At 42.9% G+C, this 19,903-nt stretch overlaps 7 protein-coding genes across 7 annotated transcripts; 3 read left to right on the top strand and 4 right to left on the bottom strand.

The window, feature by feature from the left end:
- Positions 1-5,970: 5,970 nt before the first annotated feature.
- On the bottom strand, positions 5,971-8,584 carry CABS01_13486 (uncharacterized protein; the record flags this gene model as incomplete). Its single annotated transcript, XM_060546828.1, has 5 exons — positions 5,971-6,239; positions 6,307-6,833; positions 6,892-7,776; positions 7,844-8,494; positions 8,556-8,584. The coding sequence occupies 5 exons, from the start codon at positions 8,582-8,584 to the stop codon at positions 5,971-5,973; spliced, it is 2,361 nt and encodes a 786-aa protein (XP_060394888.1).
- A 636-nt stretch (positions 8,585-9,220) lies between these two features.
- On the bottom strand, positions 9,221-10,830 carry CABS01_13485 (uncharacterized protein; the record flags this gene model as incomplete). The annotated part of the gene is made up of 9 exons (XM_060546827.1): positions 9,221-9,251; positions 9,370-9,789; positions 9,837-9,974; positions 10,026-10,063; positions 10,117-10,271; positions 10,323-10,364; positions 10,438-10,528; positions 10,589-10,621; positions 10,675-10,830. 9 exons carry the CDS (start codon positions 10,828-10,830, stop codon positions 9,221-9,223), a joined length of 1,104 nt encoding a protein of 367 aa, XP_060394887.1.
- Positions 10,831-12,235: 1,405 nt separating this feature from the next.
- On the top strand, positions 12,236-13,198 carry CABS01_13484 (fungal chitosanase; the record flags this gene model as incomplete). The annotated part of the gene is made up of 3 exons (XM_060546826.1): positions 12,236-12,404; positions 12,467-12,798; positions 12,851-13,198. 3 exons carry the CDS (start codon positions 12,236-12,238, stop codon positions 13,196-13,198), a joined length of 849 nt encoding a protein of 282 aa, XP_060394886.1.
- A 215-nt stretch (positions 13,199-13,413) lies between these two features.
- On the bottom strand, positions 13,414-15,317 carry CABS01_13483 (uncharacterized protein; the record flags this gene model as incomplete). The annotated part of the gene is made up of 6 exons (XM_060546825.1): positions 13,414-13,599; positions 13,655-13,792; positions 13,859-14,056; positions 14,132-14,545; positions 14,611-14,874; positions 15,144-15,317. 6 exons carry the CDS (start codon positions 15,315-15,317, stop codon positions 13,414-13,416), a joined length of 1,374 nt encoding a protein of 457 aa, XP_060394885.1.
- Positions 15,318-16,162: 845 nt separating this feature from the next.
- CABS01_13482 (uncharacterized protein) lies at positions 16,163-17,008 on the top strand (the record flags this gene model as incomplete). The annotated part of the gene is made up of 1 exon (XM_060546824.1): positions 16,163-17,008. The coding sequence occupies one exon, from the start codon at positions 16,163-16,165 to the stop codon at positions 17,006-17,008; it is 846 nt and encodes a 281-aa protein (XP_060394884.1).
- Positions 17,009-17,304: 296 nt separating this feature from the next.
- Positions 17,305-18,448, bottom strand: CABS01_13481 (uncharacterized protein; the record flags this gene model as incomplete). The annotated part of the gene is made up of 4 exons (XM_060546823.1): positions 17,305-17,355; positions 17,410-17,910; positions 18,000-18,376; positions 18,424-18,448. The coding sequence occupies 4 exons, from the start codon at positions 18,446-18,448 to the stop codon at positions 17,305-17,307; spliced, it is 954 nt and encodes a 317-aa protein (XP_060394883.1).
- A 419-nt stretch (positions 18,449-18,867) lies between these two features.
- CABS01_13480 (uncharacterized protein) lies at positions 18,868-19,881 on the top strand (the record flags this gene model as incomplete). Its single annotated transcript, XM_060546822.1, has 2 exons — positions 18,868-19,141; positions 19,205-19,881. The coding sequence occupies 2 exons, from the start codon at positions 18,868-18,870 to the stop codon at positions 19,879-19,881; spliced, it is 951 nt and encodes a 316-aa protein (XP_060394882.1).
- Between the last annotated feature and the right edge of the window lie 22 nt (positions 19,882-19,903).

The raw sequence follows: 19,903 nt of genomic DNA, 5'->3' as shown, positions 1-19,903 counted from the left end.
GGCTTTTATAATAAGTATCGAAGCGTACGTATTTTATAAGGGGTTAAGTAGTTATATATTCCCCTTTATATATATACGTACCTTTACCTTACTAACCTCGTTATTAACGTTATACTTATAAATATATACCTATTTTAATAAAAATAGGATCCCTTATTTAAGATTACGGTCGACCTCTTTTTATATATTAATATCCCTTAGCTTTTTTATTTTTATGTTTATAATATCCCTAAGTAGCTTTTATAATTATAGTAGGAGATATTTAATATTACTAAACTTCTTTAGTAAGCTCTAGAAGTTAATTTTAGTAAGTCGTAGTTTTTAAACTCTTCTAGAGCGCTCTAAGTAGGTCTTATAAACTACTCTTTTTACTATTTAATAAAGTATTATATATCTTATATTACTTTTCTTTATAGCTTTTTATTAATTAGGTATAAAAGTAGAGAAAAAGTAGTTTTAAAGACGGTTATAGTAATTACCGTTTTTTATATTTAAATATAAGAGCGTTATAAAGATATTATTATTAAAGCGTTATAGAGGTCTATGGGCCTAGTTTAAATATCTAAAACCTAATAAAGCTTTATTTAGTACTTAATAAAATAGTTCTTATAAGCTCTATTTTTATATAATAATAGAGGTTTATTATAAGGGTTCCTTATTAACGTTAATTTTAATATTAAGAATTATTTTTTCGTAATTAGTACTTTATTTATTATATATTCTAGCGTTTTATTAAGAGCTATTAAGAATTAAAGGCTTAAGAACTTTTATAATATATATAAGCGCTTATAAAGAGGATTATAAACTACGTAAAGCCGTTTATAACCTAGTTATTATATCCCTTTTTTTATTCTTACCCCCGAGCTTATATAAGGGGGTTATTTTAGGGGTTAGTAATAATAATAAGACTATATTAGCCTCTTTAGCTTTATTAACTATACCCTAAAGTACGTCTATCGGTTACTTAGTATCTTAAATAGTTAAAAATTTAATAATAATATTATTCTTAATTATAAAGTTATTTTAAATATTAGTATTTTTAAAGTCTAGATCTACTTTTTTAAGTACTCGAACTAGCTTATTATTAGTATTAAAGAGTTCTTATATTTTTTAAATTACTAGATTTACTTACTTACTTATAATAGCTTACTCCTCGTATATAGGATTATAAAAGACTTTTTTATTAAACTTAATATTTTTTATAATAAATACTTACTTAAGCACGGGTACTTAGACCCTATATAGGTTATACGTTTTTAATATATATCTAATTAAGTATTTTATATACCTATAAAAAAGTACTTTAAACTCCTTTTAATATATACCCCTCTTATAATCTTTATAAAGAAAGTATACTTAGTAATTATATATATAAAAATTACTAAGATACGGAGTAACTAGTTTAAAATCCCGTACTTAATAACCCGTTTATTATTAGTATTAATACCGCTTTTACTAATTAATTTTTATTATAATAAGTAAATCTCCTTTATTAGCCTCTTATAGGGTAACATTATAAATAAAAATTGCTATTAGTACTATTTCGTTTTATAAATTTATAAGGAGGTTTATAAAAAGGTATATTTTATAAGCTTTAGTAATTACGAGTTAACTTACTCTTTTAGTATTATTTACGGGTTCTTTTATATATAGAGGTAGAAGTTCTATTCCGATTCCTAGCTCGCTATATTACGTCTTATATACGTATTTAATATTTATAATTAGGAGGGCGGTCTTATTATTATTTTTAAAGAAGTAAATTGGGGTCCCTTTTTAATAATAAATTATTACTTCGAGGCTTTATAGTACGAAAAGCACTTTTTTTTTTATTTTAGTTCTTAAAGAGAACTCCCTAAGCTACTTATTATATTCGTTAAAAGTTATAAGTATATATTATTATTTATTTAGAAATAGTTTAAAATAGAAGAGATCTTAATATATATAGTACTATAGCCGTAAGGCTCTTTTTAAGGGTAGCCCTCTTAAGATTATTATTTTAGCTTTAGATAATACATATACTTTATACTTAACTTATAATAGAGGTTTAATATATATACTTTAAGTTTTATATAGTAATTAATAAAGAATATTAGGTCCTAGATAATCTATTTTAAAGTACTAGAGGAGCGTATTATTAGACCTCTTATAGGTACGTTAATATAAATAATAAAATTTTTTATAGTTAATTAGTAATATAATACTAGTTAGGTTTTATAAAATATGTTTAAGGTTTATAAAAAAAGGATAGGATTAGAGGAGCTTATATTTAAAAAAGATTAGATTATTTTTTTAGATAAGCTATTTTTTAATAGTACTTTTATAAAGCGTTCCCTATTATAAAGTATAATTTAAATTATAATACTAAAGTACGCTTTTATTTAATAGAGTTTTTAAAACTATATTAATATAGAATCCCTTAATATAAGCGACGTTTTAGAGCTTTAGATCGTAAGTTCCCTTTTCTTTAAGTCTATTTAAAATATCCTTTATAATACGAGTATTATATATAGTAATAAGTAGTATAGTAGTTCTTAATTTAACGTAGTTATTATTACCTAATAGTACGTAACTCTTAGGTTTAAGTAGGCTCTTATTATTAATTAAATATATTATTTTATAGCTATTTATTACTATATTCTAAAAAAGGGGGTAAGCGCTACTTATAGGGGTACTAAAAATTACGTTTATTTTTAAGTCCTAACTTTTTATAAATATAGTAATTACGTAGCCCTCGTTCTAGTTTATTAATAAGCTCGTTATAAGTTAGTTAGAGAATCTTTTTAAAAACCTAAGTTTCTTAGGGGTATTATTATTCCTTAACTAACTAGCTTTTTTAAGCTTATTATAGAGTAATTTCTATTTACTTAATTTAATAGTAGCGAGGACTTTTTCTATATAGCTCCTTAGTATTTATATTAATAACTTATTAGCGTTTTAACTTATAAATACCTATTTTAATTTTTAGTATACTGTAGGGCGCTATGGGTATATACGATTATAAGGGTATATAACGTTACCCTTATTATTTATATTATTAACTAAGTTAGAGCGTTTAGTAAAAGTAAAGTAAGCCCCTTTTTAACTTAAAAGTCGTTTAATATATATATCCTAAGTTATTAAGCTAAATATATATATAATTTCCTCGAGGGTCCTTATATACGTTCTAAAAGCTATTAATTTACTAAAGGTTTTATATATATATTAGCCTTATATAGGGTTAAGTTTAGACTTAACTATAATTAAGAAGTTAAGTACGGCGATCTTTTTACTAATTTCTAAAATATTATATATTTTAGCTTAGAAATAAGTAAACTACTACTTTTTATATTAGCGTTAAGGGTTAATTCTAGTCCTCGCTTTATTAAGGGCTTATTAATATTCCTTTCGAACTATATTCCTTATTATTAGTTCGGGGGGTATAAATTCTTATTTTAAATATTTAATAATTTATTATATACTAAACTTAGCGCCGTTTTTAATAGCTTTTTAAAATACGTATTTATATAATATAGCGTTAACTAATTTTACTAATTACTAAGTAAGGACTTTAATATATATATTAATAGTATTACGTTTATAAGCTATAAGTTATTTATATTTAGTATTAAGCTTTTATTATTTTTAAATACTTTTAAGTATATAGATCCTCTTTATAAATACGGTATAGGGATAGATTTATCTATATAAAGTAAGTAGTATAACTAACTTTATAAAAAGAAACTTAGCTTAGTCCTATAAGTTACTTATACTTAAAAAAGTTAAAAAGTTCGTATTAGGAGTTATATTTAGAAATTACTAGTAGAGGATTTTTTAGTTTTTTTAGTTATTTTTAAACGCTTTATAATAAGCTTAGTAGGCTCGTAGTTTTTTTTTATTATAAGTCGTAATTAATTATTTAAATTTAAAGGGTAAAATAAGTACTATAAAGGGGTTAAGGAATACGTCGGAGTTTAGAGCGTTTAAGTCGACGTATTTCTAAACCCTAACGCTCTTATTTATAATACGAAGTACGTTAAACTATTTAATTTAATTATTATAGCTAATTAATTTAGCTTAAGTTAAAGTAGGTATAAGTAAGTCGGTTATTTTAAAAAGATCGTAAGAATTATATTAATAAATACGTTATTATAATATAGGGTCTTAACTAAAAGCTAGGCTTATAATTATTACGAGTTATAGTACGTAATAATAAGTATACGGAGTATAGTAAAAGTAACTTAATTATTAAAATAAAAATAAATAAAAGGAAAAGGTCTATATATATAATGTCTAAGATAGATACGTGATTTAGTACGTAATGGGCACTTCGTGAGGTGCGATTACTATCCCTATTACGTAACACAATAAGTCGCTTATAATCTAATTTTCAGGATCCGAAAGCTAGAGCTCGGTTTCATGCCGATTAATCAGGTCTAGATGCGGAGTAGACCGCTTACTGCCGTCAAGAGAGGCTGAAGCAGGCCAATTGAGGGGACCAAATTTTGCCGCAGGTTCGCCCTCTGGCAGCTTCGTAAGTCGATGATTATTTCGATAGGTCTTAGTCACACCATGAGGTAGGCGGCATAAACCACATGAACTTTCTTGATTTACAGTAGTTGAATGGCTCTCCACTTAACATACATTGTGATTCCTACCCGCTTGTTTCATGTCCCGAAGCTCAACTGGTGGCCGCGTAAACTGTTCACAGTCTAATTGAGTTGGCTCGGACCTCCGAACTGCTCTGCAAAATGTCACCGAGCCCCTCCACACCTATAAACAAAGGCAAGAATGTCAACTTTGAGTTGACTTGGCAGACGTCAACACCATGATCTGCACTACCCGAAAGACTCTTTCTATCAACCGGCAACTTCGGTTGTCAGCAAGCGCTACCAGCACTCCAGAATCCATTTCCGTATGAGAGATTACACTCGACACCGAGATTGAGGTTCATGTAGGACTCATCATCTGAGGCAGTGCAGTAGAGGAAGGAAGCGAGACCGAGCAGCATGAGGCGGCAATGTGGGAAGAATGAGGTCGTGACCAACTATGCCAGCCCAGCCCCGTTGCGGCTGGATGGCATCCTACGAGCTGGGCACATGTCGGTGAATACCACGGGAGGCCCTGTTGCTCAACCTCACCATGTGAGTTTTCCAGCCCTCGTCCTCGTACAGCATCAGAAACCCACACGAGATCCAGGCCTCGATAGTTCACGCTGAGGTCATGGTCCTTTGGTCATCGCGTTCGGCTGGTGTGGAGTTTGCAGCTTAGGATTTAAGCACGTGAGCACGCCACCGGCCCAAACTTTCGCGATCCCATCGGAGAAAGTTTGCCAGATATTTCATGCGGGACCTCATCTGTTGAGAAATTCGTCCATTCATCAGATAAAGTCTCGTTGTGCTGAGTGTCGATGTGTCAGCAGAGCTACTTGAAGCTAGACTCCGCCTTGCAATGCGGTGGGCATGGATATGACTGAACAACTAAGCACGGACCGAATGCAGAATCCCGTAGGTTGATGATTCACCCAACTTGTCTCCGAGTATGGCAGTTTGAGATCATCCGACGACATCACTTACACGTCGTCCAAGATGTACACGCCAGCCATTGGTAGCTGACCTGAGTGAGGAATCCCGACGTATGATCATCAATCTCCTTTAGAGCCCCTGAATGCGCCAACTGTCTCATTAAATGCTCCGTATTAGTTTGGTTACACTCTAGGTTACATTTGCAGCTTTCCGACACGGGGATTGAGTAGTGACTTTGGGTTGGATATGCAATGCTGTTTTTTTTGCCCCTGGCCTGAACCACAGTTCGCCCACGCTGAACTTAATGGTATGAAATTCAGGCAGTGTGGTGTTGATTAAAGCTTGAAATTACATTATGTGAAGTCCAGCCCATCGAGAACAAGCTTGATTTGGGTTCAAGGCCTGGACCCTGACTTCGCATTCGGGGCTTATTAGTTGATCAGTCAGGGCCCTCAAGACCCTCACACCATCACTTGTAGACTCGATCTGGGCCTTTCTCTGGGAGCTTGACCGTGTTGACCGCCGCTGTAGTGAAAGCACACTTCCCAACGCCCCCAGTCATACTGAGAACTCCCCACTGAACAGGTAGCAGATAGCCGCCATCCTGATCTTCCCGCAGGACGTGACAAGCAGCACTTATTGCCAGACTATTGGTCGACACCATTGGCATTGTGCCATCATAGCGTCGCAGCCCCATACCGATGATAATGATGACGAGAAGGAGCCCCGCAAGCAATGCTAAGCCTCTAGGTCAGAAACCACAGGCACATTCGAGAGTAATGAATGGCAATGGAGGTCGACTTACTGACAAACACAGCTATAGGACTATAGCCACATGTCGAGAAAGAGTTGACATCATCGTCACTCCCATCTGTGGTTATGGCTCGAATTCGTGCCAAGAAAAGGCTCTGTGACACCAGCCAATGCATGATGCCCGAGCTAGCATAAAGCGGAATCCCATATCTCAAGGGCAGGGAAATGAAGTAACTTGATCGTTGGATCCCTATTGGTTCGGAAACTCTCAACGGCTTCCTATTGCCCGGATCCCACATGCGACTGAACTCCCTTTGGACTAAAAAGGTGCTCAGCATAGTATTGTAGACGATGTACAAGATCGACAGGACGAGTTGAGGCAAGTTGGCCAATAGCACATTAGCTATCAACCCTCCTGGGTCTGTACGAGGCATATTAATCACCAAGTAGGTGTAAGGCGTCAAGGCTCCAAAGCCTAGCTTCCACAGCTGTGGTATCTTTACACCGAAACCTCTTTGTCTTAGGCTTACGAATGACATTGTCAAAAGTACAGCTGCGATTATGATTACAAGAAGACACCTGAGGAAAAGCAAGTCAGTGAATTCAGTATCAGAAAGCAAAAAGTCAGTGTTCCTACATGGCCAGCATGATGACCCAACGTCTTAGGCTTGCAGAGGATCTCCACTGCTTTGGGTTCTTTTCAAAAGCCCGCGGCTGAGGTCTTTTTTGGAATATCGTTGGGGAAGATCTAATAAAACGGTTGCGCAAAGTTCGTGTAGTCAAGAAGTCGTACTTTGTCGCAAGTCCCATATCGACAGTTTGCTTGCATGGTTCCCGCATGAAAGAGGCTATGGCATCGCCCAAGGTGTATAAGACCTCCTTCGCCTGATTTTCCTTTCTGGGATTCTGCCATCTCCTCAGAGCCCATATTGATAGCATGATGGCCGCTTTAATCATGTTCATGATGCAAATAGTGAACATGATGGGAGGCGAATATTCGAATCGACAGTTTGCGCTGAGCCCTTCTGGCGGCTGAACGATACATCGTGACACCTCGTAATATGGAGGCCCAAGGAACCATTTAGTCACGGGTTTTGGTGGTGACAAAGCTGCAAAGTGACCAGTGCCATTACCTAGAGCCCACATGTTCTTGGACCAGTCGTCTGAACGAGGGACGATGGAAACATACATGAGCAGACTGTCCTCTGGCGGGCTCTGTAAAGTTTCATTCTTGACTAGAATGATCGCGTTTCCTTGGGGACTGAAGTAGTCGTCATACAAGTCGAAACATGCTGAAATGTTGCGTTCTTCATAGATGGATGCATTCCTCTGTATGGCTCTTACTACTTCTTCGTAGTCTAGGTTTGAGGGGTTGACTCGGGTGTCTTCCCAGCCGTAGTCGCCGGCTCGATTGTCCTCTGCTGTTTTCAAGCTCCATGAAGCATTGTTCAAAAAGGAATCTTTGACAACGACAACGGTGTAATTGTGAGATGAAAGTGACTGGAACACAGCCGAGTTGTATCTTCACGTTGCAGGTGTGAGCGGATGACTGAATGTCTCGAAAAGCAAAGGCACTGGAGCTTTCTTACATGAGATGAATAGGAATAGAGGTCAAGGCCAACAATGCCCACGAACATCGCCTCCACATGCTGAGATATTTTAGATTTCGAAGGCTAGGAATGCCAATGTCCAGCCACTTGTGTTTCGCATGAGCAGCATTCACGTTCTCGCGTGTTGGCGCAGCCTGCAGTTGCATGCAATAATTTGAAGCCGACAGCATGCCTGTTCCCAACAAATTGATGAGCAAATGCAACCATTGGTCAAGCCTTTTCACGGTTGAGCAGTCGCCTTCGTATATCAACCCGACACCATTACGGCTTCCGTAGCTTTTGACAGCAAAAATAGTCACACCGAGATTTGTCATCAGGATGAAGCCGATAATCCCAATCTGGACCATGAGAGCACGACTTCTTCGTGAAAACCATATGCGCCAACTGCTATTTTCGTCACTTCTTATTTGGGGAAACCACCCTGACAAGGTGGTTTTGTCTGCAAACTGCTGGGCTTGAAAACTTTCGGCTCTTTGCTCTGGGACTACAGGGTCCGCATCGCGGCGGTCAATCTCATGTGCGGTCTGGTTCGGAGCTATCTCAGGCAATGTTGCGGTCGTCGTAGATGACTCGATCGGTGTTTCATTTTGATCGTCGAGCACAGCGGCTGGTCGCACAACTGGTGCGATTCTAGAAAGAATTAGTCCAGTGGAAAATACGGTAATCAGCAAGTAGTGGAATGATTGCGCACCCCTCTGGGTCTGCATCGAATACAGCCATGTTCGTTGATTTGAAGGAGTGCTCATCCCTTCCATACCGTTTCGAGATCTACATGACAGCAAAATCGACAAAATGATGAAGGGAAAAGAGGGACAGAAGCAGATCGTTGGGGAGAGCAGGGAATAAGGCTCTCGTCGAATTTTTGATCAGGCTCTCTCTTTAGACACCATGCTCTCAGCTGCCAAATTAAGCTGCAAGCCCATGGGTCGTGTCTTACCTATGTCGCACTCCGAGGCCTGCATTTGCGGCTTCACTTCATTGGTTGAGTTGTTGGCCTGTGGGCTGCATTGCATCACGGATAAATGGTTGGTAGCCTGATCCCGAATCGATGCCGCGATGCCTTGAGAAATCGGAGCAACAGCGCTTGGCGCTAGTCTGACTTGCATATCCGACCGGGTTCAAATTGCACTTTCAATTTGAATTATAGGTGTTCGATGATTTAGCGCCTTCTTTCTGGTTCATGTCAAATGAAAACTTGGTCCTGACGGTGATATACGGCAACTAATACACCATTCACGAAGTCTTGTAGGGATCGAGCACGAAACCACTATCAATTGTGATTGTTCATACGTACTTTGAAAGAACAGCCCTAGCTCTGAAATGAAATCCCGACAGCATTTTCAATCCCTAAGCCTTTTACAATGGCTTTTTGCCATAAATCACCCATCTGTTCGATGTTAACATCATACACTTGCATATGGACCAAGTTGGAGTTCAGATCTGCAAAGAAAAGATAGCGAAAAGACCCCTGAGTCTAGAAAGATTAAGAAGAGGATGTGACTTACAAAGGACAGTAGTGGTGGATGCTTCGGTCTTTCAGGTCCTTCCTAACTTGAGCCAGAAAAGTTTGCACCTCTGCATTGCTCCAGTCGAGCGCCCTAGTCAGTGCTGCCATTGTCCAAGCTTCGAGGCCCTCGGAGGCATTCTCAAGAGCCCACACCCCAAGTTCTTTGTAATATGGATCTTTTGCCCACGGGCCGATGGGCCACTTGAACGGAACGATGGTCACATCGACAAAACCCGCTTGCTCAAGGATAGGAACAAGACTCGGAACATGGACAAATGGACGACCGAGGATCTTGCAGCACTCGTCTAGCTTGTCTGCCCACTGCCAGAATGCGTGATTAGGAGTCAACGACCCATCGTCCGACTGTGTGCGCGCATGACCTTCGAATAGTTCGATATAACCACCGGGAGTAAGGCCGCTGCAGAGGATTAGTTAATTGTAACGAGGAAACAAGAAAACGCATACTTGTATGCTTGCTTGAAGAATGCGTGCCAGTCAGAGACACTAGAGGTCATGCCACGAATGTGTATATAGTCGAAAGGCTGGCTGAATGTCCAGGGTTGTTCAATGTCGTCAACTTCAAATTTTAGATTCGGCGGAACACTGTAAACCAATTAGTGAATAAAATAATCTAAGAAAACAGCAGACCCATACAATTGAGTCTGTACCGGAGTAAGATCGACCCCTAGAACCTGCGAACACTTGAGTTTAAGATCATCTCGCCAGGGGAAGAAGCTGAGCCCACCTCAGCCTCGGGATGTTCATCGGCGAATTCGATAGCCCAGAGTCCCGTGCCTGTCCCAATGTCCAGGACGCGCTTAACGCCTGAATTTTCGTTGTTCGGGGGAGCAAGACCCAGCTTATATTCCAGCGTCAACAGATAAAGGTTATGCTGCAAATCTACGAACATCTTTAGTATCCAGACTGCCAATTGTTCCTCGGGCTACAAACCAAGCCTGTCGTTCTCTCTTTCGTCGTTGGGGAAAAGATATTCTAGTTTTGTAAGTAAATTCCACTGCAATTGGATTCGATGCCTGGCAGATTCAATTTGAAGATGGTTGCTCACTTCCGTCTTTGTATTTGTGGTAAGTTCTTCCATTCTCCAAGCGATGCTGAAGAATCGAGCTGGACAAGCTTGTGCTTGAAGATGCCACACTCTACAGCAAGTCAGAAGATCACTTTTATATGAGAACGTTTCAGCGAGAAATCTTGCTTACTGTCGCTCTGTCCGAGGCATCGTCGTCTGTTAACTATGAAGCAGGGTCAGCGACTTCATTCTAAGAAATTTCATGGTATTTCTCACGTCGCTGTTCTCTGCTTCGGCCTCTAGAATGGGGCCGTGATTGATTGCAATATCGTGGCCGGTGCTACGAGCAGGCTCCAGGTTGTTGGCAGATGGTGAAGGAGCAGTGCCCACAGCGCTCTCTTGAGCTACAGTGGTTCTCTGAGAGTCAGCCATGATGTATGAAGATTGAACCATAAGCTGGCCAAAGGTTCTCTCAGAGAGGAAGAACAATCTGTGCTCATTTATGTCTCCAGATGTCCAAGTGAACTTACCCCTCATCTTGGCCAAGCAGGATAATGCAGGTCTGCGGCACTGTGACAGTGGAGTATCGTGCTTGCTGATGATGTTTGTTCCAACCAATATGAGTTATGACGGGCACTAGTATGGGCAGCAGCATGTCCACCATAACACCAACACAGGAAGGGCATTCTTGTCTGCACTGAAGTGCATCAAAGCCGGATATAATCCGGTCGAACGTACGCCAATTTCATTGACTTACAGCACAGGCTAAGAGGCCGTTTTGTTGGAGCAGGCAGATGTGAGCTGATGACAGCGTGACACAAGATGGAACTTCTGGAAGCTGACTGGATTTAGTTGTTCGAGACTCGCTGATAATAATTGCCAGCAGATTCACAGTTTCACCTTGGACGACGTATCGATACCGAATCATGATGCAGCTTCATGCAGCCATACTTCGTGCAAAAGGTTATCTTTGATGAGATCTAGGTCTTTTCATTCCCATATGTGTTACAGATGTCGTAGGGTATACATGGCGTTGGTTGCTGCCACGATTAACACCGTGGATTTTGCGACCACAAGACATTCAGACACCTTTGGACTTTCGCCCTCGAATCGCCCTGTCGAGCCATATTTCACACAACGAAGCACAGTCATCCCCAATGTGAGATGGTTTCTGATTCTCGTAAAATAATGAGTCGAGACGATTGAGCCAAAATGTGAGAGACGCGATTTGCCTGGGTGGCAGCTCAAGATATGGTGAGTTGCATATGTCATTCGACCTCAATCATCGATGCCATTTCTTTCGTTGACACTAAGCCATTTGAGGCATTGGGGCACCTTAATTTTAGGCTTAAATAAGCGCTGTCTTTCTCCACGGTCAGCGCTCCGATTAAGTTGGGCCTGAGTTGAACAATGACAGAAAGCCATTCGGAGCGGGCCGGATTTTAAGTCTCAGTCATATTGCGCCTCATTTCCATGGGTGGCTGAACGCCTGTCGCACACAGACCAGACATGGCTGAGAACCATGAATCCTTCGATTTTCAACAGAGTATTGATGCCTGGCTGTCAATCGCGCGTCATCCCATCATTGCTTCTCTCAGCCCCGGTCAAGACGCTTGAGACTTGGCCAAGAGCCCCCAGCGTGCTCGTGTTCATTTCAGAGCGTCTAAAATGAGGGCTGTGCACAACTAGTGCTTTGAATGGCGCTGCAGGACTCCGTGGATCACGTGGAGACCAAAGCGCGACTCGTCGCTCACGATTCCCTGCCCCCGACCCGAGCATCCCGTCTCACCTCATCCATTTCTCTTCAGGCTCATCGGCGGCCATCATTAGAGTCATCATGGTCTCATTAGGCGGCGTCTTCCTTCTTTTCATGTTTCTAGCGACACAAGCGTTGTCACGCGATATTCCGAACAATGTTAAAGACTTCTATGGGTTCGTCCGCGGGCGGAACAAGTGCCATCATACGTTAGCAAGCGGGTTTCACAGCAGTGAGGGTGACAGCGGAGGTACGTGCTTCATCCCCTCAACGGCTCATGCTCCAAAAATGCTCACGAAATTCATTCATTAGATTTCAGCTACTGCGGAGACTACCTGGATGATTACAAAATCATATATCTCCAAGGGAAAAATGGCGAGTTGGCCAACATGGACGTGGACTGCGATGGCGAGCAAGCCGGAGGCGACGGACGTTGCGGCAGCTCCACCGACACTCAATCTGAGACGACATTCCGCGACCAGCTGAGGAGTTACGGGACTGGGCGACGAGACCTCAACGCCTCGGTACACACCTATGTTGTATTCGGAAATGAAGGTACTAGAAGCGGCTGGCCTACATTCAACCCAGAAAAGCATGGCGTCAAACCACTCAGCGTGATGGCTGTCGTGTGCAATAACAAATTGGTAGGTCTACTGCTAATTTACTTGAATTCCTACTCTAACCCATCTTATGTAGATGTATGGAATCTGGGGAGATACAAATGGTGATGATGGGCCTCAAGCCATGGTAGGTGAGGCTTCCATATCACTCGCCACTGCGTGCTACGGCAATAGTATCAATGGCAACTCAGGACATGATGACAATGATGTCCTATATATTGCCTTCACGGGCGATGACGCTGTCCCTGGAGCAAGGGGGGCAAACTGGACTGCGTCAAATTACGAGGACTTCCAAAGCAGCATCTCAGATCTTGGGAATAAGCTCATTGAGCGTGTTGGGAGTGGGGGGAATGGCAGACCTCTTGGAGATCAATGGACGCTCTTTTCTGCGATTTTCTTTGCAATCATTGTACTACTATTGTAGCATTATCAGGAAAATGAACCGAAAATTCAAAATCAATTACCATGCACACTCAAGACATATCAGCAAGATTCACAGTGGGCGTTGATATTATGACCAGCTAGGAAATAGAAAAATATAACGACTTGCCTGATGTTCAACTCCTTTCTCTGAGCCCTATGTGGATATATGTCCTCTTTGCCCATGAGAAGCACCTCACAAAAACTACATGTGCCTTACTAGGGACTTCTCGGTGAAACTTTGCATAACATATCGACCTGTTTAACCAACCAGTAGTTCTCATGCCGGATTCTTTCCGGCTCCACGGGTGTGAAGTCAAAGGTCTTGACCAAGATGGGCACAAGCTTGTTGATTTCCAGCAAGCTGATGTTTTTCCCAATGCAGGTACGAGAACCTACCCCGAACTAGAGACGATCGATCAGTAATGACCCGGGGAAATTCAGCGAAAATTCGACTCACCGGTATCCAATTCGATTCCATGAGAGAAATGTGTTCTTTGTCCTGACTAAACCACCTGTCAGGGCGGTATTCATCGGCATCAGCACCGAAAACATCCTTATTCCGGTGCAAGACCCAAGTATTCACGCCTACAACGCACTACAGTCATTTCGGTCAGTTATATCTACCAACTTGTCTCATCAAGGCTGTGGTAATGGAACTTACACCCTCGTTGAAGTCTCTGCCAAGAAGATTCACGCCACCTTTAGGGACAACACGGGCTAGCGGAAGACCTGTTGCTGGATGTAGTCTGAGTGACTCCTTGATGCAAGCCTGGAGATAGCTCATAGCTTGGGCGTCTTTGAAAGGGATGAACTCAGGGTTGTCTAGCTCTGCGAATTTGGCGTCGATATCTTCCCGAAGCTGTGATGATTATTAGAAAGATCATTCAAGCTATGCGGAGAGTATCTCTCCGCTCATAAAGAGTCGGTCAGGTACCCTTTGAAGCACCCTGGGGTGGGACGCAAGGTCATAGATAACAGCGCACAGTGATATCGAAGTTGTGTCAGAGCCAGCTCCAATGTTGGTCATACAGGTCGTAAAGACCGCGCTTTCTGGGAACTTTCCGGGATTTTCGTGGTGTAGACGGAAGAGCTTGGACATGAAGTCTTGTCTGTCTGGGCTCCCCTTTTCCATGTCAAACCGGACTCTGCCCTTTTTCAGCTGCTCGGCGGTGAAGTTGACCCCATTCATCAGCTGTCCTGGTGGGAGTTTGGACAGTATCCAGTCGAGGGTTCCATGTACCTCGTGTTCTATTCCCACCATAGCGCAGTACTTGAGGTAAACGTGTTGACTAGCGAAGATTCCCAGTCGATCGCTTCCTGTATCAAGGCATCCAAATCTTTGTCCAAGCTATATGGAGTGGGTGAGTATGTGTGACAGGACTACGAATGAGACAAGTTTACGGAGAGACTTACTGTGATTTGACTGACAACATCGAATGCATAACACTGCATCCAAAACTGAAGGTCGATGGGATTTTGAGTCTGACTCAAGTCTCCAAGTTGCTTCACAAAGACTCTCAAACAGTCTTCGACATCGGGCTCCATTGCTCTAAGAGAGGTGACAGAGTAAAGGTTCGCCACGAGACGCCGATTTGCAGCATGACGTGCACCATCTCGATCCGTGAAGAGGTCTTGCCAGGGAAGACCGACTGGACTTGAGGCCTCGTACCATGCGGACTAAGAAGCGAATTATGTCAGTAAGGCAAAATCACTCCATGGTCTCCATGATACGTGCCTTGATAAAGCCCTTTCCAATACCATAAATCGTCTTGATTACGGCCGGGTCATTAATACTATACTGTTTAGGAGCAATCCGCACTATGGCTCCTGTCAGGCGAATCATCTTGTAAGCAAAAGGCTCTAATAGTCACACCCGGGAATAAAGATCACATACCGTATTTCTCATGGAGCTGAATATTGCGATGATGAAAGTTTCCGTCTCTCACATGTCGAAAATACCAGAGTCTTGAGAAGCGAGCCTCGAATGGACCAGGCAGCTTCCGAAGAGACGAGAATGTCTCTGTGATAACATCTACTGAGGCCCAAATGAGGATGACGAGGAAGAGGAGGAGAACAGAGATCCATGGTGTGAGAGTGAAAGCCGAGTTACTTCGATCCATTGTAATTTGCGAATGCCTGATCCGTGTCTCGGACAGCTTGAAGTAGGAAAAGAAATGATGGTGAATGGTGTTGCGTAATAGCTGTCCAAAGTAGCTGCCAAGGCTACGTATAAGGTTAAAGCTCCTATTCTCCATGGGAAATTGTTCGAATGGGCAGTACCAAAGACACTAACACTTGAGTTTTCAGTGGCGGCTGGAGTTTAGTACCTAAGTCTTTGGCCGGCAAAGTCAACACATTTGAAAAGGTACAGATGACCTAGGCTCTATACTGAAACACTTACCTGGAAGAACTTCCGAAAGAAAGCCACATGAGATGTAACAATTCTTGCTGGATCGAGGTTCAGGTTGATCTTTTTTGCAAATAGCTGCAGGTAGGCAAATTTATGTCGTCTTCGCACCCCACAACCCATTTGCTAGTATAAATCCAGGCCGGTCACGCACTCGAGAGTGACTTCACTCATTGTGTGTATGCTCGACCTCTAAGTTCTGTGTCCGGAGTCCGTATCGCATCCGCTAGCTAAGCCATGCTGCCCAGCTTCGACCATGCTCCCCGAAACCTTACCCCGCAAGATCTCAACAACGCATCGCTAGGAGACCATTTGATCTGCCCGTTACCCCACATGGTACTACTACCAGGCATACGGGGTATGCCATGTGGCTAAGCCATGGCAGTAAGATAACAAGGGCTGTCATTATCACTTGCTTTTGGGATACCTTATTGATGCCTCTCTGCTCATGGCAGGCACTCTCTTGGTCTTTGTCCCCTGTACGTGGAACAGCGTACTTTAGAGCCGTGCCGCTACCTGACTCTTTCGAAACCCACTCTTAGTTCTCGCACATCAATCATGGACGCTGGCAATCGGAAAATTATTCGTCACTCGAATGGACAAACAACTGCATACATTCTCGACTCTTTTGTTGATCCTTGGAAACCAGCTGAGACCATACTACTTCAACATGGTTTCGGTCGAACCTTAGACCACTTCTATCATTGGGTTCCAGCCCTAGCTAGAAAGTACAATGTCTTGCGTCGCGATCTTCGAGGCCATGGCGGCTCAAGCTACCCAGGCCCCGATGACGACGAGGTCTACCAATACACAACCACCACGATTGTGGATGAAATCAAAGACACCTTGGATCAGTTGAACATTGAGAAGATACACTTTGTTGGAGAGTCGACGAGTGGTATGCTCGCAGAAATATTTGCGGCAACATACCCAGAACGCGTAAGCTCTATCATTGTGTGTTCATCACCAACCCATTTGCCGGCCTCGGCACAGGAGTTTCTTGCTTTTGGTCTGGAGTCTTGGCCCCAGGCATGCCGCCAACTGGGATCAAGAGGTTGGGCAGAACGACTTCTTGGTGCGAGTGGCACTGTGGCGAGCAGTGATCCCAACTATCTCGCATGGTGGAAGGACAAGGTTGCTGTCAGTGACGGAGAGGGGCTGGCAGGATATGCTGAGTTCTTGAGCCAGCTGGACGCTCAGCCATACTTGGGGGACATCAAAGCTCCTATGTTGATTTTATCGCCTACAAACAGTGCTCTTGTAAGCGTTGAGTCCATGAAGAAGCTGACTGCAGAGGTCGCCTCATCGAAACTAGCAATCATTGAGTCTCAAGGGCACGAAATATACGCTGAGGCTGCAGAGGATTGTATTTCAAAGATTAGGGACTTTCTAGAAGAACTTTAGATTTGAGATGCTAGTCATTCGCTTATCAAAGAGCTTGGAAAATACGGCTATTTCTCAACTATTAATAGATGCTCCACATATGATCTTGTGCTGGATGGTTATCATATCCTAGAACGATGATTACGATAGAAGTCATGGATATTTCTCTAGGCTCAAAAAGGTTTGAATCCTGAGCTCAGGTTGTCAAACGTACGTTTCCTCGGAGATAACATAGGCTCAATATTTAGGTACACTACATGTATTTAGCTAAGAGCCTGAAGTCCCCATTTCCTGATATTTTCTATCCACAATCCAAATTAAGTCTTTGAGTCTGTGACGTAAAGGTAGACCGAGGAGCCGTCACGATCCTGGAGAGAACGTTAGTTGGCTCACTTCTAGTATATACGTCACGTTTCACTTACGATACAGCGGGGGTCCTTGGAGGCTTTTTCAAATACTTCATAGGCCGCTTCTGCCATCGTCGGCTGGATCTTCTCCTGTTTTGCAGCATCGATGCCCAGAGACAGATCCTTGAGAAACATCTGAGTCTTGAACCCCAGCCTCCAGTTATTACTACTAGGGGCATGTGGGATGACGCCAGGGACTGGACAGACATTATCTCCCATGAATGTTTGACCGGTAGAATTGTGAATAATTGTCTGAAGCATCTTTGGATCCACTCCAGACTTTACTCCGATTGCCATAGCTTCAGATATCAGAAGTAGAACAGAGCAGGAGATGTAGTTGTTGCTGATCTTAGCAGCAAGTCCCGAACCAACGTCACCGCACCAGAAGAGCTTTTCAGGGTCGCCCATCATCGAAACTACCTGACGTAGTCTTTGAGATAAGTGATCTTCCTTATCATCAGGTTTGCGTCCGATCATGAATGAGAGAGTCGCCTTTTCCGCTGCTGGTACGCCTCCCTGGGGCAAGTTGGAGTCAGAAAGCGTCGTTGCCATTGATGGCTCAAATGTACTTTATGGAGTCATACATGTTGGGAAGGAATACTCACGGAAACAGGGGCATCAACATATGTCCCTTGAGAAGCCTTTCGTATCTGATCTGCCACGTGCCTTGCGGTGGTAGTATCAATAGTACTACACTCAATCAACAGTCTTTGTGGGTTTTTGGGAGCGGAAATGATGCCATCTCCAACGTCGAGATAGACCTTCGACACTTCTGGTGCTCCGGGCACCATGGAAATCACCACATCTACTGCGGCAGCAACTTCGCGTGGACTTGTTGCGACTTCTACCTGTCCAAAGCTTGAAAATTGCTGAACAAACTTCTCACAGGCTGATTTGTTGACGTCAAAAACATGAACGGTAGATTGGCGCTTCAAATTTCGACGAATCGATGCAGCCATGGGATAGCCGATGGCACCGAGGCCTATGGGAGTCAGTGGTCATTCCGCGATATCCAAGACTGAGCCTTACCTATGAAGCCAATGTTGAAGTCCATCATTCCGGTATCGCAGAGATTTAGTGTATCTAAAATCTGTAGAACCGATCGTATTGCTCAGAAAGACGAGAACGATCATGGGCATAAGGGTTCGGGCATACAATCCCAGATGTCAGCATGAATAATAGTCCTCAGAGTGGTCCCCGCACCGCACCTCTGACAGGCAGTTCACAGTTGGTTGCCACAGGCCAAATCAGCCCACCATCTTTTCCCCCACATCACCCCGCATCCGCCTAACGAGCAGTGATCAGTCAACTGTACCTACACAATGGCAGCGACATGAAATCGTTCTTGCGGGAAGAGCCCGTATTGATAGCGGCTATAGATGCTCAGAAGCACCGGAGGTCAAAGCCGCCTTCTTGCTCGTTTGGCACGCACATCCAGCAACTACATACACTCTGATCACTAACTGAACCACCATGGTCAAGACTGACGAAAAGCTGAAGGTCGGGGTCATCGGACCGGCCGGTTTCGGGGGCTCTTACTTGGTTGTCGAACTCATTAACCGCGGGCATCGTGTTGTTGGACTGTCTCGCAACCCACAGAAACTGGGTACTCATGAGCTCTACGAGCCGCGGCCCATCAACCTTGAAACATCCACTGAAGGAGAACTGGCTGAGGCTATCAGTGATCTTGCGGTTGTGGTGTGCGAATACGGGCCTCATACAGCAGGTCACGAAGCGTTGCAGTACAGTGAGTTCAATGCTGCTCAAATTGGCCCGCAGCAATGGTTTGTCTGACCAGGTAATATGGCAGTGCCGTTCATCGAGATGATCAGAAAAATCATACTGGCTGTCAAGCGCGCCAAAACAGGATACTTCGTGATGGTCGGTGGAACTGGCAGCTTGCATGTGCCTCATGAAGACGGCGTTTGCGTGGCAGATAGCAAGGACTTTTTCTTGGCCTACCGCCGTGGGATTGCGGACAGTCATGCTCATGTCACATACATGGAAGAGAGGCTTGGACCGATAGGACAGGCCTTGAGATTATACCGCGACGCTCGTCTTCTCCTCAAAGAAGACAGAGGAAGTACCGACGAGAAAGAGGCAGCGCGTGAAACGATAAATGCCTACGAAGCTCAACTGAAAGCGCAACAAGACGCATCGAGCAGCTTCATCAAAGCTGCGCGAGCTAGTCTCATGTTTTTCGAAGGCAATACATCCTTCGACTGGACGTATGTATCCCCGAGCGCACTATATCGTCCCGGCAGGCGTACAGGAAGATACGAGATCACTATAAGCAATTTGCCGCTGAAGGATGGCCCTGATGGGGACAGTCCTCTGGATGGGAAGTTGCTGGGGATTTCGGCAGCGGATCTTGCCATAGCCATTTCCGACGAAATCGAGTCACGAAAGCACAAGCAGCAGCATTGGACAGCTACCGGGGACTTGACAGATGACACCCCCGCTCCATCGTATTTGACATTGAATTGAATGGAATGACTTTTTCCTTGCA

The sequence above is a fragment of the Colletotrichum abscissum genome, assembly GCF_030869225.1.
Source record: "Colletotrichum abscissum strain IMI 504890 chromosome Unknown Scaffold_45.1, whole genome shotgun sequence".
In the NCBI taxonomy this organism is placed as follows: domain Eukaryota; kingdom Fungi; phylum Ascomycota; class Sordariomycetes; order Glomerellales; family Glomerellaceae; genus Colletotrichum; species Colletotrichum abscissum.
This window is presented reverse-complemented; position numbering and strand designations above follow the sequence as displayed.